General features: G+C 51.8%; 1 protein-coding gene across 1 annotated transcript in view; it reads left to right on the forward strand.

Annotated features, from left to right (window-relative positions):
* The window catches only part of LAMA3 (laminin subunit alpha 3), a 105,729-nt gene extending 102,602 nt beyond the window's left edge, over nucleotides 1-3,127 (forward strand). The window contains exons 68-72 of the mRNA XM_026035508.1: nucleotides 643-802; nucleotides 940-1,067; nucleotides 1,752-1,839; nucleotides 1,974-2,093; nucleotides 2,982-3,127. Coding sequence (XP_025891293.1) covers nucleotides 643-802; nucleotides 940-1,067; nucleotides 1,752-1,839; nucleotides 1,974-2,093; nucleotides 2,982-3,127 — 642 coding nt within the window. The remainder of the gene's footprint in view (nucleotides 1-642; nucleotides 803-939; nucleotides 1,068-1,751; nucleotides 1,840-1,973; nucleotides 2,094-2,981) is intronic.
* The last annotated feature ends 13,399 nt before the right edge of the window (nucleotides 3,128-16,526 follow it).

Here is a 16,526-nt window from a genome sequence, read left to right on the forward strand (position 1 = left end):
TAGAGCTCCGTGTCCGTAGCTAGAGCCCTGTAGAGCTCCGTGTCCGTAGCTAGAGCCCTATGGAGCTCCGTGTCCGTAGCTGAGCACTGCAGAGCTGTCGGCTGGGTCCTTGTGTCCAGCGTGTGGTGCTGAGGCCCTGGGGATACCCAAGTGCTGTTGTCCTTTCTGAGCTTTGAGAAACTCAAAAGGCCAAAGTTACATTTATTAATTCCAGGGATACAGTCTTCCAGTAGAATAGTTATAAATAGGGTTTAATGAAATGCAGTAGAGCAGCAATGAAATCTTTCTCGTTAAGGAATTATGAATGTAAAACCTGATTTTATTTTGGAATACCTGTCCCTATTACTTTAAAAATGAACAGTTAACAATGCAAGGCTCTTTACAAAGTCAGAGTTGAATACACAGTGTCTTAAGAAAGGAAAGGTGTATCTGGGATCTCACAACTCCTGTTGTGTTGTCTGCTTGACACATGATTGTTTAAATTTCAGGATATGTTTTCAGAGCATCAGACACAGACAGGCTGTAGATGCCCTTAAAGATAGCTGGCTTTCTACAGTTGAACAACAAAAAGAAATGTGCGCTGTTCTTACTAAAAAGATTTTCATCACGCTTTAGTATTCATAATTTGAAATACACTTTCAGATTATTCCAGTGAACAGTTTCAAAGGCTGCCTGAGGAATTTTAAGATGAATGGAGAAGTCATGAATACAGCTCAGCAAAAAGATGGTGTACTTCCATGTCTGGATGTTCCCACGGAGACTGGCATTTATTTCTTTAACGAAGGAGGATATATCACCATTGGTAAGCTCTGTGGAGATTACGTTATATGTATGGAATTATATCTTAAATGTGTATATGCAAGGATTTGTTTTGTGTGTGTGTGTTCTTCCACTTACCATCTGCGATCCTTGCTTTACCCACTGTTTATTCCTGTACAGATCACTTGGCCCTGGGCTTGGATTTTACAATTGCATTTACTGTTCACCCGAGGAGCTCAGCAGGGGTGCTTCTCCATTCGGGAAGCAAGCGGGACAACTACCTGACTGTTTACATGCAAGGAGGAAAAGTAAGTTTCACAGGCTCTGTTCCAATTTCAGGTGTTCTGCCAACATTCAGCAGAGGAAATTCTGACCTTGAATACAGCACTTGTTTATTCTAATGCGTATCTATAGATCTAACATTAAACAACATCTTTATGTGGTTCCTCCTACGATTTCAACCTGTCCTACAGAACTAGGAGCAAGAAGCCTGTCTGTGTGGCTGCCTGAGGCGCTCCCTGTGTGTGCACACTGGCCTGTGCCTCCTCTCCTCACAGCGGGCACGAGTAGGCCGCAGTCTTCATCCTGCTGGATTTCCTGGCACTTACAAAGCCCCCCAGGGGCCTCCGGGCTCCGTGTTTATTCCCACTTCGTTAGTCATCACTTGGCTGAGGCACTCGGGCAGCTCCAGCACACAGCTTCTGGCTTTGTCAAGAATTAGCATTATTTTGTACGACTGAGGGGCAAAGAGAGACAAAACCATTCATTTATGCCCGTACACTTTGTAAAATATCCTGTCTTAGGGTTCTACTAGGAAAATTTAGTTTGGTTTCCTCTTGGAGAAGATCATTTCTGGGATATGAATGCAGTGACTGTGACTCCTAAACTTGAGCGAAATCCTTCTCCTTACTATATTACGTAAAATTCTGCATTTGCTCTTTTCCTTTTTGGCTGTGGTCCCTATGGTGCACTGAAGGGTGACTGTTTTCCAGGTTGTCGCCGTTGGAAATAACGGGGCAGGAGAGTTTGAGACGTGGGTGCGAGCGGCGCGGTCCCTGCGCGGCGGGACCTCAGTCACAGGTAGGCGCGACCGCGAGGGCAGCGGGGCCCTTCCTCACAACTGCACTTCTCCCTATTCTGAAAATGCTCCTTAGATCCATACAAGCGCCTGCTGTTAATTCAGGGCATTTCCTCCCTGACGTGTTTCTCCGCAGTGTCTCGGAAGGGAAACGCGGTGCAGCTGGAGGTTGGCACTCGCAGCAACGCTACCACTGGACTCCCTCCCTTCACGCCTCGACTCGGGCGCCAGCCGCTCTACTTGGGCGGCATTCCAGGTAATACCATTGCTGCCCGCTTCTCCAGTTAGCTGCTGCCTTCTTATTCCTTTCCAGGAATTCCCGTTCCAGCACGGAGCCCTGCACCATTCACTCTCTTCTCGTAGCAGCCTCCTTTTGAGAGACCAGGATTCTGTGTAGCTGGCAGGTCGCGCAGAGCAGTGGGAGCAGGGCTGTGCACGGAATGAGCTGGGAAGTGCTGAGGGCCCAGCACGTGCACCGTGCCTGTCTAGGGAGCTTGGCTTCCCACTAGTCTTAGTCTGAATCAATTAGTTTTAGTCCGAAACAAGCTGACTGGCTGTGTGCGATGGGATAATGTTCCGGGAGTGGATCTTCTGGTTGAGTTCCATCTGGAAAGCACCCAGTTGAGGCGCAGCAAGATGAAATCAAAGCTTTAACACCCAAATCTCGGGTTAGTTCAGCCTTGTCAGAAGAGTCGGCCACATCACGGCCCCGCAGCGCCAGGGCTGGCTGCCTGAGGCCGTGCTGAGGTGCCCCGTGCAGGCGGGTAGCGGGAATGGGATGTGATGCTCCTGCCGAGAGAGTTTCACGCGGATGGGAAGCACGGGAGAACCCAGCTGCAGGGGAGGTGTTTCTGCTCCTAGGAGAGATCATGAGGAACAAGTCTGAAGAACAACAGACACTGGTCAAATCATGTCACATTTGGGCCAAATCAGGATAAATAAATCTATGGAAAAATATTCCAAGTGTTTTACATGTAGTAGGAAGTACTTCACTGCCTCTTGGGATGTTTGTTTCCTACTATATTTAACAGAAAAGATTAAAGATCTAAAAGTAATTATCAAAACATTGCAAGTTTTGCAGCGATTAATGTTCTTCAAAATCATTCCCATTATTAATGTGATCTCTTTACTTTGTTTTACGCAGCAAATGTGGCCACACCCTGGCTTCCCGTTAGAGATCCCTTTATTGGCTGTCTCCGGAGCATCATCCTCAACGACAACCCCGTCTCCCCCCGCGGCCTTTCCGAGGCGCGCGGTGCCGTGAGCCTGCACGGCTGCCCCGCCGAGTAGCTCCGCTCTCGCCCTGCTCGCTCGCTGGCCCGCCGGGCTGCGCAAGGATGTGGCGGGCCCCGCTTCCACACGGGCCCCGCTTCCACACGGGCCCCGCTTCCACACGGGCCCCGCCGCCGCCGCGCGGGCTCCGCTCTGTCCCATCCTGCCAGGCGGCCGGGAGCAAACGCAGCCCTGCACGCGGGCGGCCCCCGGCCAGCGGGAGCGTTCGGCTCCCTCTGAAACGTTGCCCATTTCCAGGCTCATCCACTGGGTCCCTTGAAGACAGATGCATAAAACACAAAAACTTGTCACCGACAGGGCCGGATTTTGCTCTCGGCTGTACATAGGCATAGGATGGAGTAACTCCTTTGTCTTCATTTTGGAAATTTGCCTTAATGCTGGTCGTCTTGAGAGCAGATTGCATCCACTAGTATAAAGGATTTTTGTAAAATAAATATCTCTTTGGAGTGATGAACAGAATGTTTATACAGAAATGCACATTAATGTTAAAAGTAATAATAATATAAGTGGAGTTTGAAGCACTTTAAGGAGTGAAACTCTGGGAGTTTGTTACAATGCTAGGAATTTGGGGGCCAAATAAATGCAGTATGTTCTGTAAACTGTCCATTTTCCTGTTTGATTATTTTAATTGTTTCGGGTTTGTCCTTCCTTTCTGCACGTTTTTACATGCAGCTCAGCCCTGCTTGCTTTGTGCAAATGTTTGTCTGAACTTACAGGAGTCTGTCGTCCCTGCTTGCTAGGATTTGGGGATGTAAAAGCCTCTGGAAGAGAATAATTTTCCTTGTAAGCTTCAGAGCTGCCATCACGGCTCATGGGTGGCCACCACTTTAGTGCTTGATTGCTAGGATGAAGGGCTGGCCCAAGTGGCCCTGGCTCTGTGCTTCCTGCCACAAGGAGCCTCTCAGTGCCCTCTTCCCCATGGTTCAACATGTACACTTCCCAACATGTAAAAAATCCTGAGGGGAGGATGTAGGGAGGAAGGGGCCAAGCTCTTCTCAGTGGTGGCCAGTGACAGGACAAGGGGCAATGGGTGCAACGTGCACCACAGGCAGTTCCATCTCCAGGTGAGGAAGAGCTTCTTCCCTGTGAGGGTGACAGAGCCCTGGCACAGGCTGCCCAGGGAGGCTGTGGAGTCTCCTACTCTGGAGATCTTCCAAACCCGCCTGGATGCCACCCTGTGCCCCGTGCTCTGGGTGTCCCTGCTGGAGCAGGGGCTGGACTAGCTGATCTCTAGAGGCCCCTTCCAACCTCAACCAGTCTGGGATTCTGTGATCCCTCCCCTGATGCCATCCCGTGCCCTCTCCTTTCCAACTAGCCCTTTTCCTGCGGGTGTCAGGTGGGACGGGGCGGCAGGACAAGCAGAGCTCCCTTCCACCTGACCCCCATTAGTGTCCATCTTGCCTGGGCCTCCAGGCCCCAGCTGTTATCCTCACGGATAGGAGCTTGGAAGGAGCTGTCGGCTACGTCTGCAAGTGCCAGCTTGCGGTGCCAGGTGACACCAACTCATCGCCTGGACCTGCACCCATGGAGCCCCCGAGGGGAGAGGAGAAGGGTTAAGTCAACCCCGTCATGCCAGTGGCCTCACCCCAGCGACGTTCCTTCTAGTCCCCTTTCTCCATTCCCTTTCCTTTCTCCATTCCCTTTCTAGTTCCTTTCTCCATTCCCTTTCCCATTAAAGAAGAAAAAAAGTCATGGCAAACATCTTGCATCCCAATCTAGAGCCACTCCTGGATTTTAATTCTCTTCCGATTGAATTTAGAATGCGCTTTTGAATCATCAGAAGCAGCTGTGGTGCCAGCTAGGGGGAAAAAAGAAAGTACAAAGTCTTGAGTAAAGGTGTTAGTAATGATGAGTAAGCATTAACTCCAGTACAATCCCAAACCATAACAACAACAACGAAGTGTCAAGTCTCTCTTTTTTGCTTTGGGGTTGTTTCCATAGTCGGGTGCCACATGTTGTTGAGAAACACAGAGGAATCTACATCAGGCCGATAAGAACTTACTAAACACCTCTAAAAGGCTTTTCGATCCACGGAAATGCAGTGGAAAATCTTCACGTGAAGAAAGAAGTTGTCTTGTTTAGATTTGTTTGATAAATTCCTGTTAATTAAAGAAATCCATGTGGGCACCAAACTATATTTCACGTATTGCCTGCTCGGTGCTGAGATACCCTCCGTGTTATCATAGGAAAACATCTGCTGGAAAACAAGAGCCAGGATTTGTGGGTGTTTGAAGTCATGGATGGGAGACAGAGTTCAAGCTCTAAAGAGCCTTTCTGTTCAGGTTCACCAGGGAAGATGTTTGATAGAGGAAAAAAAATAATAATAAAAAGTACATTTTCTAACAAGCAAAAAAGTGAACAGTAAGTGAACAAGTAAGGTGAAAAGACAAGTGAATGACCATCGGCGTGAGGCACTTGGTGAATACCCCGCCAGGTTTCTGCGTTGTCACAAGTAACACCTCCAAGGCATTTGTCATTCTAGTGCCGGCATTTCTAGGCAGCTGCCATGATCACTCTCCTCTCTTGGTTATTTCAGAGGAATATCCAAATCTGTCCATTCTTCTATCACAGTAAAAGTCAAACTTTCCATCAGGAGAGGCTTTACTTGTAATTTTTTGTTCTGTAGCCTTATCATTTGCCTCAAGCCGTGAAGTACTGCTAATATTTTCAACATTAACTTTGCCCATCCTTTCCCAGCCTGCGTTATCACTCACGGCTTGTGTTCAAGGGTGCGGAGATACCACAGCTTGCATTTTGAGACAGGGTCATTCGTTTTATGATTCAAAGCCCTGCCCACGTTAATGCCTCTTGGTTCACTTGTGCTGTGGTTTTTTACCTCTTCTTCTGAGAAAAGTTTGGAAACATTTAATGAAAAATATGAAACGCCGTGTTCAATAAAATCGGCGTGTGTGTCTAGATTGTCATGAATGGCAGAATTCCCAAACCCAAACCTAAGGACGAATTTCCTTCTAGGCTAAACCACGTTTGTTTCCCATTGCCAAGCCTCTCTCTTGTCTATTTAAGGATCAAGGGCAAAGAGTTCTTCCTTTATTAATTTGGATTAGATTTAATAGGATAAAGATTTGAGGTGGATGACACCGTGGTCCCTGAGTTCCCATTTATTGTAGCTACGAAACAGCCAGACTATAATGGGAGCTGAAAGGGAGCTAATAAGCCTAACAGTGAGAACTGCAGGCAAATAGAGCAGATCACGGGCACGGTAGAAAGAAATACGCAGTTACTGTGGGAAGCTGCAGAAGGCTCACAGATCTGCAAGGAAAACATTTCTCACATTTCTCATTGTACTTTCTGCTTCTCACTGATGCTGGTACTTAAGTCTCGACGAGCCAAAGCTCCAAGGAAAGCGGCTTTGCGTGTCCCCTTATCTGCGCTTGAAGGTCTGGGCTTTTGTTGCTGTGGAGCTTTCATGTAAATGCAGAGCCCGCTCGTCCTTCCACTGATCTCAGCAGCGAAATCAATCCGGCGGGACAGTTTTCTCCACTTTTGTAACTAGCTGCTTGGTTCTTCCCTGAGCGGCTTCGCTTCAGCGCTTTGCCCTGGTAGCAGCCTTGGATCTCCAGTGCGAGCTGCTTTTATGCTCCCCTTTGCTTCCTTTTGCCCCTCATAGCAGGCACAGCAGCCTGAAACGTGGTCTCGGCAGCGGTGCACGAGGGCTTTGTGCTGGCCTGTTGCTCTGCTTTTGGTCTGGGCTCTTTCCTTCGTGCTTTCCTCCTTTGACAAGCCGCTGCATCCCCTGCGGAGCTGCAAGGAAGCTGAGGCACAACAGCCCGGCCTGCTGCAGATCCATGTTCCCTACAACCACATTAAATGGGCGCCCCGGCCAAAGGGAGCGCTGGGTGGCGTCGATGGGCAGCGTGCGGCAGCGCGCGGAGCCGCTTCCCGCCAGGCAGCGGGAACACGCGGAGCCGCTTCCCGCGAGGTAGCAGGAACATGTGGAGCTGCTTCCCGCGAGGCTGATCCTGAACGAGCTGTTGAGAGCGGTATTCCCAGGCTTGAAGACACAGTGGAGAAAATAGTTGTGAAGGACACGGACACCAGCAGCTCCGTGCCCAGCCCTTGCAGCTACGGTTTTAATTAACAGTGTGCTAGTAAGGTAATGAGCCACGAGCTGTGAAGCAGTGCACCGCCAGTGAGATGGTACTTGGCACATAGGATTTCTGTTCTCATGAAATAGCACCTGCCATGAATCTCAGTTCTAGCAGCTTCTAGTCACTTTCTGGTCAAAATTACTGGCTGGGAGCTACAAAAGAGCTGGTAAAAGGCAGAGGCCCCAGTTCCTCCGGCTAAGACAAGGATTTGGGCGAATAAAATTAAGCGGTGACAGGAGGTGTCAGGCTGTGAGACTGCAGCCGTCCCTCTGCTGCGCTCACCCAGGGTCACGCTGTGCCCCTGCGGACAGCGGAGCCCGAGCACTGAAGAGGCTGAGGGAGCTCCGGGTGATCCTCCAAGGAAATCTGCAGGCGCAACCCAAAGGTCGGTGGCTTAGTGGAAAGCTCTAACCACTTAACAGGACTTCCACTGGTGCGCTTCAGTAAAGCCTGCAGAAAATTTTACATAATGTCTATATATCCTAGGATATTGCCAAAGTTTATAAGGAATTTTTATTGAAGAATAAAAGTGTAGTGCAAAAAAGCAGGACATGTCTCCAGGAGCCCCAAAACAACCCTTCCATGCACATTTACCCAACTGTAAGCCCTGCCCGGTGCAGACAGTGTTTGCATTGAGGGAGCTGGGAAGCAGGAGCCAGCGCGGCTGCCGCGCTGTGACACACTGAGCTGTGAGCACTGGCCTGGCTGCCGCTCGTGTGCTGCACTGCAGGGAGGACAAGCCTGGAGTGTGACACACTGAGCTGTGAGCACTGGCCTGGCTGCCGCTCGTGTGCTGCACTGCAGGGAGGACAAGCCTCGAGTGTGACACACTGAGCTGCGAGCACTGGCCTGGCTGCCACTCGTGCGCCGCGTTGCAGGAAGGAAACGCTCCCGCGTCCGAGTCGCGCGGGCCGTCGCGTGACCGTCGAACCGCCAGGCACGGCGCTTGCCATGGGAGACGCAGCGACCTGACAGCACGTGGGTACGCAGGGCAAATGTAATGCGAAACAGACCCCGCAAAACCGCCGATACTCATCATCATTATTTAATTAGAAAGCAGCGAATAAGTTAATGTTCCTAAGAGAGATGCAGTGCCATCAAAGAGACTAAGAGCCAGGGGCACAGTTGGCATAACTCAGCATTGCTGTTTGGGGGCTCCTCGGAGCTGAGCTACGCAGGAAGGAGCTGGCCGTGCCCTCGCAGCCTGTTGCTTTGTGCACCTTAGGAGCACCAAGTACAGCTCTTCCCACGAGAAATCTCTTTGCTGTAAAGTGTTAAGAATGTTTTGATTCGCTTCCTGTGAAAAGATGCAATATTCTTTTATCATCACAAAACTGCACAGGGAAACAAGAAAAAAAACAGGCAGCCGGGCCAGGCCAGGGCCCTTTTTTCCCTTGCCCGTTTGCTGTGTTTGCCAGGGAGGAAGGAGCATCTGGGCCCCGGCGATGGCCCCACACGTGTCCCCACAGGTAGCTGCGGCTCCGGGTGCAGCGCTGCAGCCGCTGCCCACGCTCCCAGCCAGGGCGAGGGGCGCCCCATGTTCCACAACAAACAGCAGGAACTGCTTGCACTGAGTTTTGCTCTGAAAAGCGCAGCTTGAGAAGCTTCCTGATGCCCGGGGAGCTGCTGGAGAGCCCAGCTTCGCTCCTCGCAGAGCTGAGGAGGGCGTTTCGGCAGGGGAGCAGACGCGGGCCGGGGCGCCGCGCTGGGGGAGCGCGGCTGGTGCCTCGCAGCCCCCTGGGGCACAGCCGCGCTCGTGGGGCACCCAGCGGCTGCTCCCCCACATCCACACAAAAGCCATGCGGCCTTCTGCTCTCCGGAGAGGCCAACTCCTTGTTTTGCATTTGGGGGCCTCAGGGAGTTCAACAACACGTGGGCCGGGTTGGTTTTAAGCAACCTGAACGGGTAGCCATGGACTTGTTACAGGAAGGCTCACCGCATGTGTGCGGGACTCGCAGCAGGGCTCTCACAGAGCCAGTTCCCTGAGGATGCCCGTGGCTTTCACCTGGAGCACTGTGTCCAGTTCTGGGCTCCCCAGGACAAGAGGGATGTGGAGCTGCTGGAGAGAGTCCAGTGCAGGGCTACCAGGATGATCAGGGGCCTGGAACATCTGCCCCATGAGCAAAGGCTGAGAGAGCTGGGCCTGTTCAGCCTGGAGAAGAGGAGACTGAGGGGGGACCTGATCAGCGTGTATAAATACCTCAAGGGAGGCAGTGAGGAGGAGGGGGGCGGCCTCTTTTCAGTGCTGGACAGCGATAGGACTAGAGGAAACGGCCACAAACTGAAGCACCAAAAGTTCCACAGGAACTTAAGGAAAAATGTCCTGACAGTGAGGGTGCCAGAGCCCTGGCACAGGCTGCCCAGGGAGGTTGTGGAGTCTCCTTCTCTGGAGATCTTCAAAACCCACTTGGATGCCGCCCTGTGCCCAGTGCTCTGGGTGACCCTGCGTGAGCAGGGGGTTGGACTGGTTGATCTCTAAAGGTCTCCTCCAACCTGGTTCTATGATTCTTTGTGGCTTTGGCGATGCGCTGGCCCCAAAGATGCTGTGACAGCGGCAGGACCAGCCTATGGGGACACCCGGGCCGCAGGGCTCGAGGTGGAGGAGCGCGCCGAGGGGGAGCCCTTCCCGCCTCCCGCCGCGCGGCCGACGCAGGCACATCCTCCTCAGGGCTGCTGGGACAGCCCCTGGCGCCCGCGGTGCCACCAGGCCGGGCCCGGCTCCGCGGCGCCGCTCCGGCCAGCTCCGGCCCTCCAGCTCCTTTCTCAGCGTCGCGCTGGGAGCAGCTCTCCAAGGCCCTGCTTTGGAGATGAGCCTCCCAGATTGGTGCGCTCAGGTATTGCTTCCCTCCCCCTCGCATCATGGAAAATAACACGCGAGCGATCCTTGCTGCGCTTTTCATGATCTGAAGGTCGAGAACCTGAGCAGAAAAGGTGGACAGAACCCCAAGAGAAAGGCCGATAAAGCCAAGAGATCTGTTTGTGTCAATGCGTGTGTGCTTGTGGCCCCTTCAAAAACGGGCAAGGGAAAGGATTATGAAAGGCCCTGATGGAAAGCAACGAGAGAAAGTGCATTTTTGTTTTAGAGAAGTGGCAGCCGGGTCAGCCGTAAGCGGCTTGTTATTTCATTAAGTGCTGGGAGATAATGCACAGGCTCCTGCCTTTGCTTAATCTCATTCGTGAACTGTCAGCATCTTCTTGGACAAGCATCAGCTTCCAGGACCATCAGCGTTCTTAAATTATCTTTTAAATTACCTGTCAGATACGGAAAAATAATCTCATCGAGTGACTGAGATATTTTGGCTTTATGTGTGCTTTATAGTTATATAAAAAAGAAAAGTGTTACAAAAAAAAAAAAAAGTACATTAATTGTCTACTCCAATACTTACGATGATAGAACAACAAATTAAGGCAGAGAAGGCGAAACGATCCGAGCCTGCCAGCTCTGTGGGCTGCCCCTTCTCTACCTGGGCGCACACACAGGCACCGCTGCCCGAACACATGCTAGGGGAAGGGAAGGGAAGGGAAGGGAAGGGAAGGGAAGGGCATCCCTTCACCGCCCCTTGGCACAAAGGACTTTCCTGCCCCCCTCTAAACCGCAGGAGCACCTGGCTGCTTTCCTGCGTGCGCCACAGAACGGTCCGGACCACAGCACCATGCACCCGAGAGGCAAAGCGGGCACCCCGAACCAGGGAGGCTGCTGCCAGGGGGAGCCCGGGGCCCTCCGCAGGGATTCAGGCTTTCTCCGTCCCGGCAGAGGCGGCGGCCGGGCCGGTGCGCGCGGCCCCAGCGGAGGGTTTGGGGCAGCCCCGCGCGCCGGGGGGCAGCACAGCGACACGCACGAGGCCCCCAGCTCAGCCGGCGCTGGGGAAGCGGCGGCCAGCAAAGCTGGCGGGCAAGGGGGCGGCTGGGCCGCTCCGCAAGGCTGGGCACGGCTCCATGTGGGGCACGGCTCCACGCGGCGGCTCGTGCCCCTTGTGGAAAGCTGCGCCCCACGCCCGGCCGTTCCCCCGGGGCCTCCCACACATCTGCCCCAACCGCTGCCCCTGTGGGGTGCGGGTATCGCTGGGCACAGCAAGCGTGAGGCCTCCCCAGCCGCCCCTCCGTCCTCAGCTGCGTGTGGGAAGCGGCTCCCGCGCGCGTCGCCGCCTCTCGCGGCGGGAAAACTCGCTGCCGGACATCTCGGCACTCCCGTTTCCAGCCCCAATTCCTGCTCTCAGGCTAGGGCAAAAAAGGAAGGTGCAGGCAGCGCATGTGTCTAAACGGAGAAGCAAACACGACATCTAAGGTGGCCCAAACGCGACCTCTGTAGCCCAGCAGAGGCCATTCTATCTTGTAGTGAACGACTGAGAAACAAGTGAGTGAAAAACATTAAAATGCTAAATATAAAGCACATTTAATGCTCAAAGTTGCAAATGGAAGTAGAAAAGTATGAGTGTCGCTGACAAGTAATCTTTAAATAATCTCTACGCAGACTGCATTAAGCTGCTTGACACCTGTGGGGAAATGTTCATTGCTAAACTAGAAGAAGATAAGCCTCAGCAAAATAATATTTATTACATTCCACTGAAAAACATGTTCTGCATGGATTTTTTGATTATTTTAAAATACAAGGATGAGAGGAGACACTAATAAAGTGCGTGTTTACTAGGGCTAAAACGTTCACCTGACAGAGCTATGGCTCTGCTGACCCCTCATTTTCCATCTTCAGTAACGGGGCAAATACATAATGTTAGTGAACACCAAATACTCACAAAGGCATCTAGGCCTTGGAATGGCTCTATGTCCAAATGAAAAACGCAGGAAAATGCGAGGGAAGCTCCCGAGCAGGTCAGCAGGACGGAAAGGAGGTTCGAAAGTCACGGCCTGTTTGCACAAAGTCAAAGCAAGCGGGCTCCTTTTTTCTGAAAGCTGAGGACTTGTCTGGAATGACCCCCAGGAACTTTGCTGGGACCTCCCAGTGAGGACGGGACCACAACCAGGGCATCTGCAGCCATCACCTTGTGCTTTGCATTTCATGCTCTCTGGCAATACAGTTCGGTTAAGAGGGCATTTTATAACCAACTGTAGACCTGAACCCTATGAAACCATCCCTGCAGAGGCAAAAACACCCTAAAACGGCTTCTAAAAATACAAATAGGATGATTAGTTTGTGTGGAAGTTTTCCCAGTTAGTTTCCACGAAGCAGGCCAGCATGTGGCTGCTGCCTTAACAGAGCAGCTGTTACTGTTTAGAGCTTGTGCATTGCTTTGTTTGCTCCGAAATTGGGTGCATATGTTTGGCCAATAGCAAATCCTGAAAAACAAAACCCAACAAAACGCTCTGCCATTTAGCACAGTTTAAACAGCAAAAATTACACACCTTCATAGGCCTCAGTAAAAATAACTCTGTGTGACTGCACATGGATTTATACCATTATAGGACTGATTAAATAGTGGATCCAGAGCGGCAATTACAGAATTATGGAATTATTAAGGTTGGAAAAGACCTTCAAGATGATCCAGTCCAGCCGCAAACCCATCCCCACCAGGCTGCTGATCCCCAGGGCCCCCGGCACACGGTTCCCGAGCCCTGCCAGGGACGAGGGCTCCACCGCCTCCCGGGGCAGCCTGTTCCTGCGCTTCACCGCTCTTCCATGGAGAAATTTTTCCTAATATCCAACCTGAACCTCTCCTGGCACAACTTGAGGCCAGCTCCTCTTGTCCTATTTGTAGTTACTCTGGAGAAGAGACCGACCTTCATCTCACTCCAACCTCTTTTCATGTACTTGTAGAGACAAAAATAAGCGTTTTTACCAAATAAACACAATTGGCACATGAAAAAGAAGGGATATCAGAAGAGGTCAGCACCATCTAAGAACGGTGAAAGGGTCAAGAGCCTCAATCTCAGGTTCTTGCCATGGCTTGACAGAAGAGGCCTGCGAAGCCACGAAGGGTACACACGCAGAGCTCTTGTCTGCCAGCAGAGCAGAGCGGAGCACGGTGGTCATTCCACGTGCGTGTCCCTGGGCTGGGCTTGGTGGGAATGCATCCCGATGGGAGGGCACGGAGAGCCAGCACTGAAGATGGGCTCAGCTGCACAGAAACCTGCTCGTGAGCGGGGTGGCTTTTATCCTCCCAAGACACTCAGGACACTCAGAAGGGGAAAACGCGCCGGGGTGCGTGTCCGCTGGGCGCCACGGCTGCACGCAGGTAAGGGCTGTGAGCGCTCTCCGCAGCAGGCAGCTGCGGCCTGGATGCTGAACCCCTCGGGATCAGCAGCGAGGCCACATCTCTTACTTAGCTCGGGTGGCAAATCCCAGGAGGAATTTAAAATAAAAGGCGCTGATTCCGCAGCCTTGTGTCTGAGGCTGAAAAAGCGTGGGAGGTGTCTTTAGAATCTTAACTAATTTTTGAAATTCTCATATACATATACAACTTGCTTCAGCAACGTGGAGGGATAAAAAAAAAATCTAATTCAATTCTGAAGGATTTTACTTCTCTCTACTCAAACGAGCACTGACTCTAACTCAATTGCTGATATTCTAATATTCCAAATCCACTGCTGAAATTTCATCTCTGAGCTAAGAAGCCTGGATCATACCAGGCTCACTGAGGTTTTCCAGGACAGGGGTAGATTTTTAGAATAAAGCAAGTAAAAGGAAACTCAGGGAAATCAGATTTAGGGGCACTCGAAGACAAAAGCGAGAGTTTAGGTCGTCTCATCCAGACACAGTGGGGAATGGCCCTGGGACAACTGGGACTTAATTTAGATAGTAAAGAAGCGACACTCAAGGGAGAAAATAGGAATATGGGCCTTTTCTTGCTTTTAACTATTCCTCTCTGATGCTTCAAGTAAATCAATAATGCTTTTATTTAATAATTTATTTGCTGTGACTACATTGTTCTGGGCACTGTAAATCATGGAGCTTATAGTAAGGCTAAACTGAACTACAGTTAGTCTGTAGAGGGAAAAAAAAAAAAAAAAGACAGGATTTTTGACTCAGGAACCAGTCCCTGAATACAAGGACTTGCAGGACTTCCCCATCAGAAGTACAAACACAAGGNGAAGGGAAGGGAAGGGAAGGGAAGGGAAGGGAAGGGAAGGGAAGGGAAGGGAAGGGAAGGGCATCCCTTCACCGCCCCTTGGCACAAAGGACTTTCCTGCCCCCCTCTAAACCGCAGGAGCACCTGGCTGCTTTCCTGCGTGCGCCACAGAACGGTCCGGACCACAGCACCATGCACCCGAGAGGCAAAGCGGGCACCCCGAACCAGGGAGGCTGCTGCCAGGGGGAGCCCGGGGCCCTCCGCAGGGATTCAGGCTTTCTCCGTCCCGGCAGAGGCGGCGGCCGGGCCGGTGCGCGCGGCCCCAGCGGAGGGTTTGGGGCAGCCCCGCGCGCCGGGGGGCAGCACAGCGACACGCACGAGGCCCCCAGCTCAGCCGGCGCTGGGGAAGCGGCGGCCAGCAAAGCTGGCGGGCAAGGGGGCGGCTGGGCCGCTCCGCAAGGCTGGGCACGGCTCCATGTGGGGCACGGCTCCACGCGGCGGCTCGTGCCCCTTGTGGAAAGCTGCGCCCCACGCCCGGCCGTTCCCCCGGGGCCTCCCACACATCTGCCCCAACCGCTGCCCCTGTGGGGTGCGGGTATCGCTGGGCACAGCAAGCGTGAGGCCTCCCCAGCCGCCCCTCCGTCCTCAGCTGCGTGTGGGAAGCGGCTCCCGCGCGCGTCGCCGCCTCTCGCGGCGGGAAAACTCGCTGCCGGACATCTCGGCACTCCCGTTTCCAGCCCCAATTCCTGCTCTCAGGCTAGGGCAAAAAAGGAAGGTGCAGGCAGCGCATGTGTCTAAACGGAGAAGCAAACACGACATCTAAGGTGGCCCAAACGCGACCTCTGTAGCCCAGCAGAGGCCATTCTATCTTGTAGTGAACGACTGAGAAACAAGTGAGTGAAAAACATTAAAATGCTAAATATAAAGCACATTTAATGCTCAAAGTTGCAAATGGAAGTAGAAAAGTATGAGTGTCGCTGACAAGTAATCTTTAAATAATCTCTACGCAGACTGCATTAAGCTGCTTGACACCTGTGGGGAAATGTTCATTGCTAAACTAGAAGAAGATAAGCCTCAGCAAAATAATATTTATTACATTCCACTGAAAAACATGTTCTGCATGGATTTTTTGATTATTTTAAAATACAAGGATGAGAGGAGACACTAATAAAGTGCGTGTTTACTAGGGCTAAAACGTTCACCTGACAGAGCTATGGCTCTGCTGACCCCTCATTTTCCATCTTCAGTAACGGGGCAAATACATAATGTTAGTGAACACCAAATACTCACAAAGGCATCTAGGCCTTGGAATGGCTCTATGTCCAAATGAAAAACGCAGGAAAATGCGAGGGAAGCTCCCGAGCAGGTCAGCAGGACGGAAAGGAGGTTCGAAAGTCACGGCCTGTTTGCACAAAGTCAAAGCAAGCGGGCTCCTTTTTTCTGAAAGCTGAGGACTTGTCTGGAATGACCCCCAGGAACTTTGCTGGGACCTCCCAGTGAGGACGGGACCACAACCAGGGCATCTGCAGCCATCACCTTGTGCTTTGCATTTCATGCTCTCTGGCAATACAGTTCGGTTAAGAGGGCATTTTATAACCAACTGTAGACCTGAACCCTATGAAACCATCCCTGCAGAGGCAAAAACACCCTAAAACGGCTTCTAAAAATACAAATAGGATGATTAGTTTGTGTGGAAGTTTTCCCAGTTAGTTTCCACGAAGCAGGCCAGCATGTGGCTGCTGCCTTAACAGAGCAGCTGTTACTGTTTAGAGCTTGTGCATTGCTTTGTTTGCTCCGAAATTGGGTGCATATGTTTGGCCAATAGCAAATCCTGAAAAACAAAACCCAACAAAACGCTCTGCCATTTAGCACAGTTTAAACAGCAAAAATTACACACCTTCATAGGCCTCAGTAAAAATAACTCTGTGTGACTGCACATGGATTTATACCATTATAGGACTGATTAAATAGTGGATCCAGAGCGGCAATTACAGAATTATGGAATTATTAAGGTTGGAAAAGACCTTCAAGATGATCCAGTCCAGCCGCAAACCCATCCCCACCAGGCTGCTGATCCCCAGGGCCCCCGGCACACGGTTCCCGAGCCCTGCCAGGGACGAGGGCTCCACCGCCTCCCGGGGCAGCCTGTTCCTGCGCTTCACCGCTCTTCCATGGAGAAATTTTTCCTAATATCCAACCTGAACCTCTCCTGGCACAACTTGAGGCCAGCTCCTCTTGTCCTATTTGTAGTTACTCTGGAGAAGA

The sequence above is a fragment of the Nothoprocta perdicaria genome, unplaced genomic scaffold (genome assembly GCF_003342845.1).
Source record: "Nothoprocta perdicaria isolate Ctin4 unplaced genomic scaffold, notPer1 scaffold_16, whole genome shotgun sequence".
Classification (NCBI taxonomy): domain Eukaryota; kingdom Metazoa; phylum Chordata; class Aves; order Tinamiformes; family Tinamidae; genus Nothoprocta; species Nothoprocta perdicaria.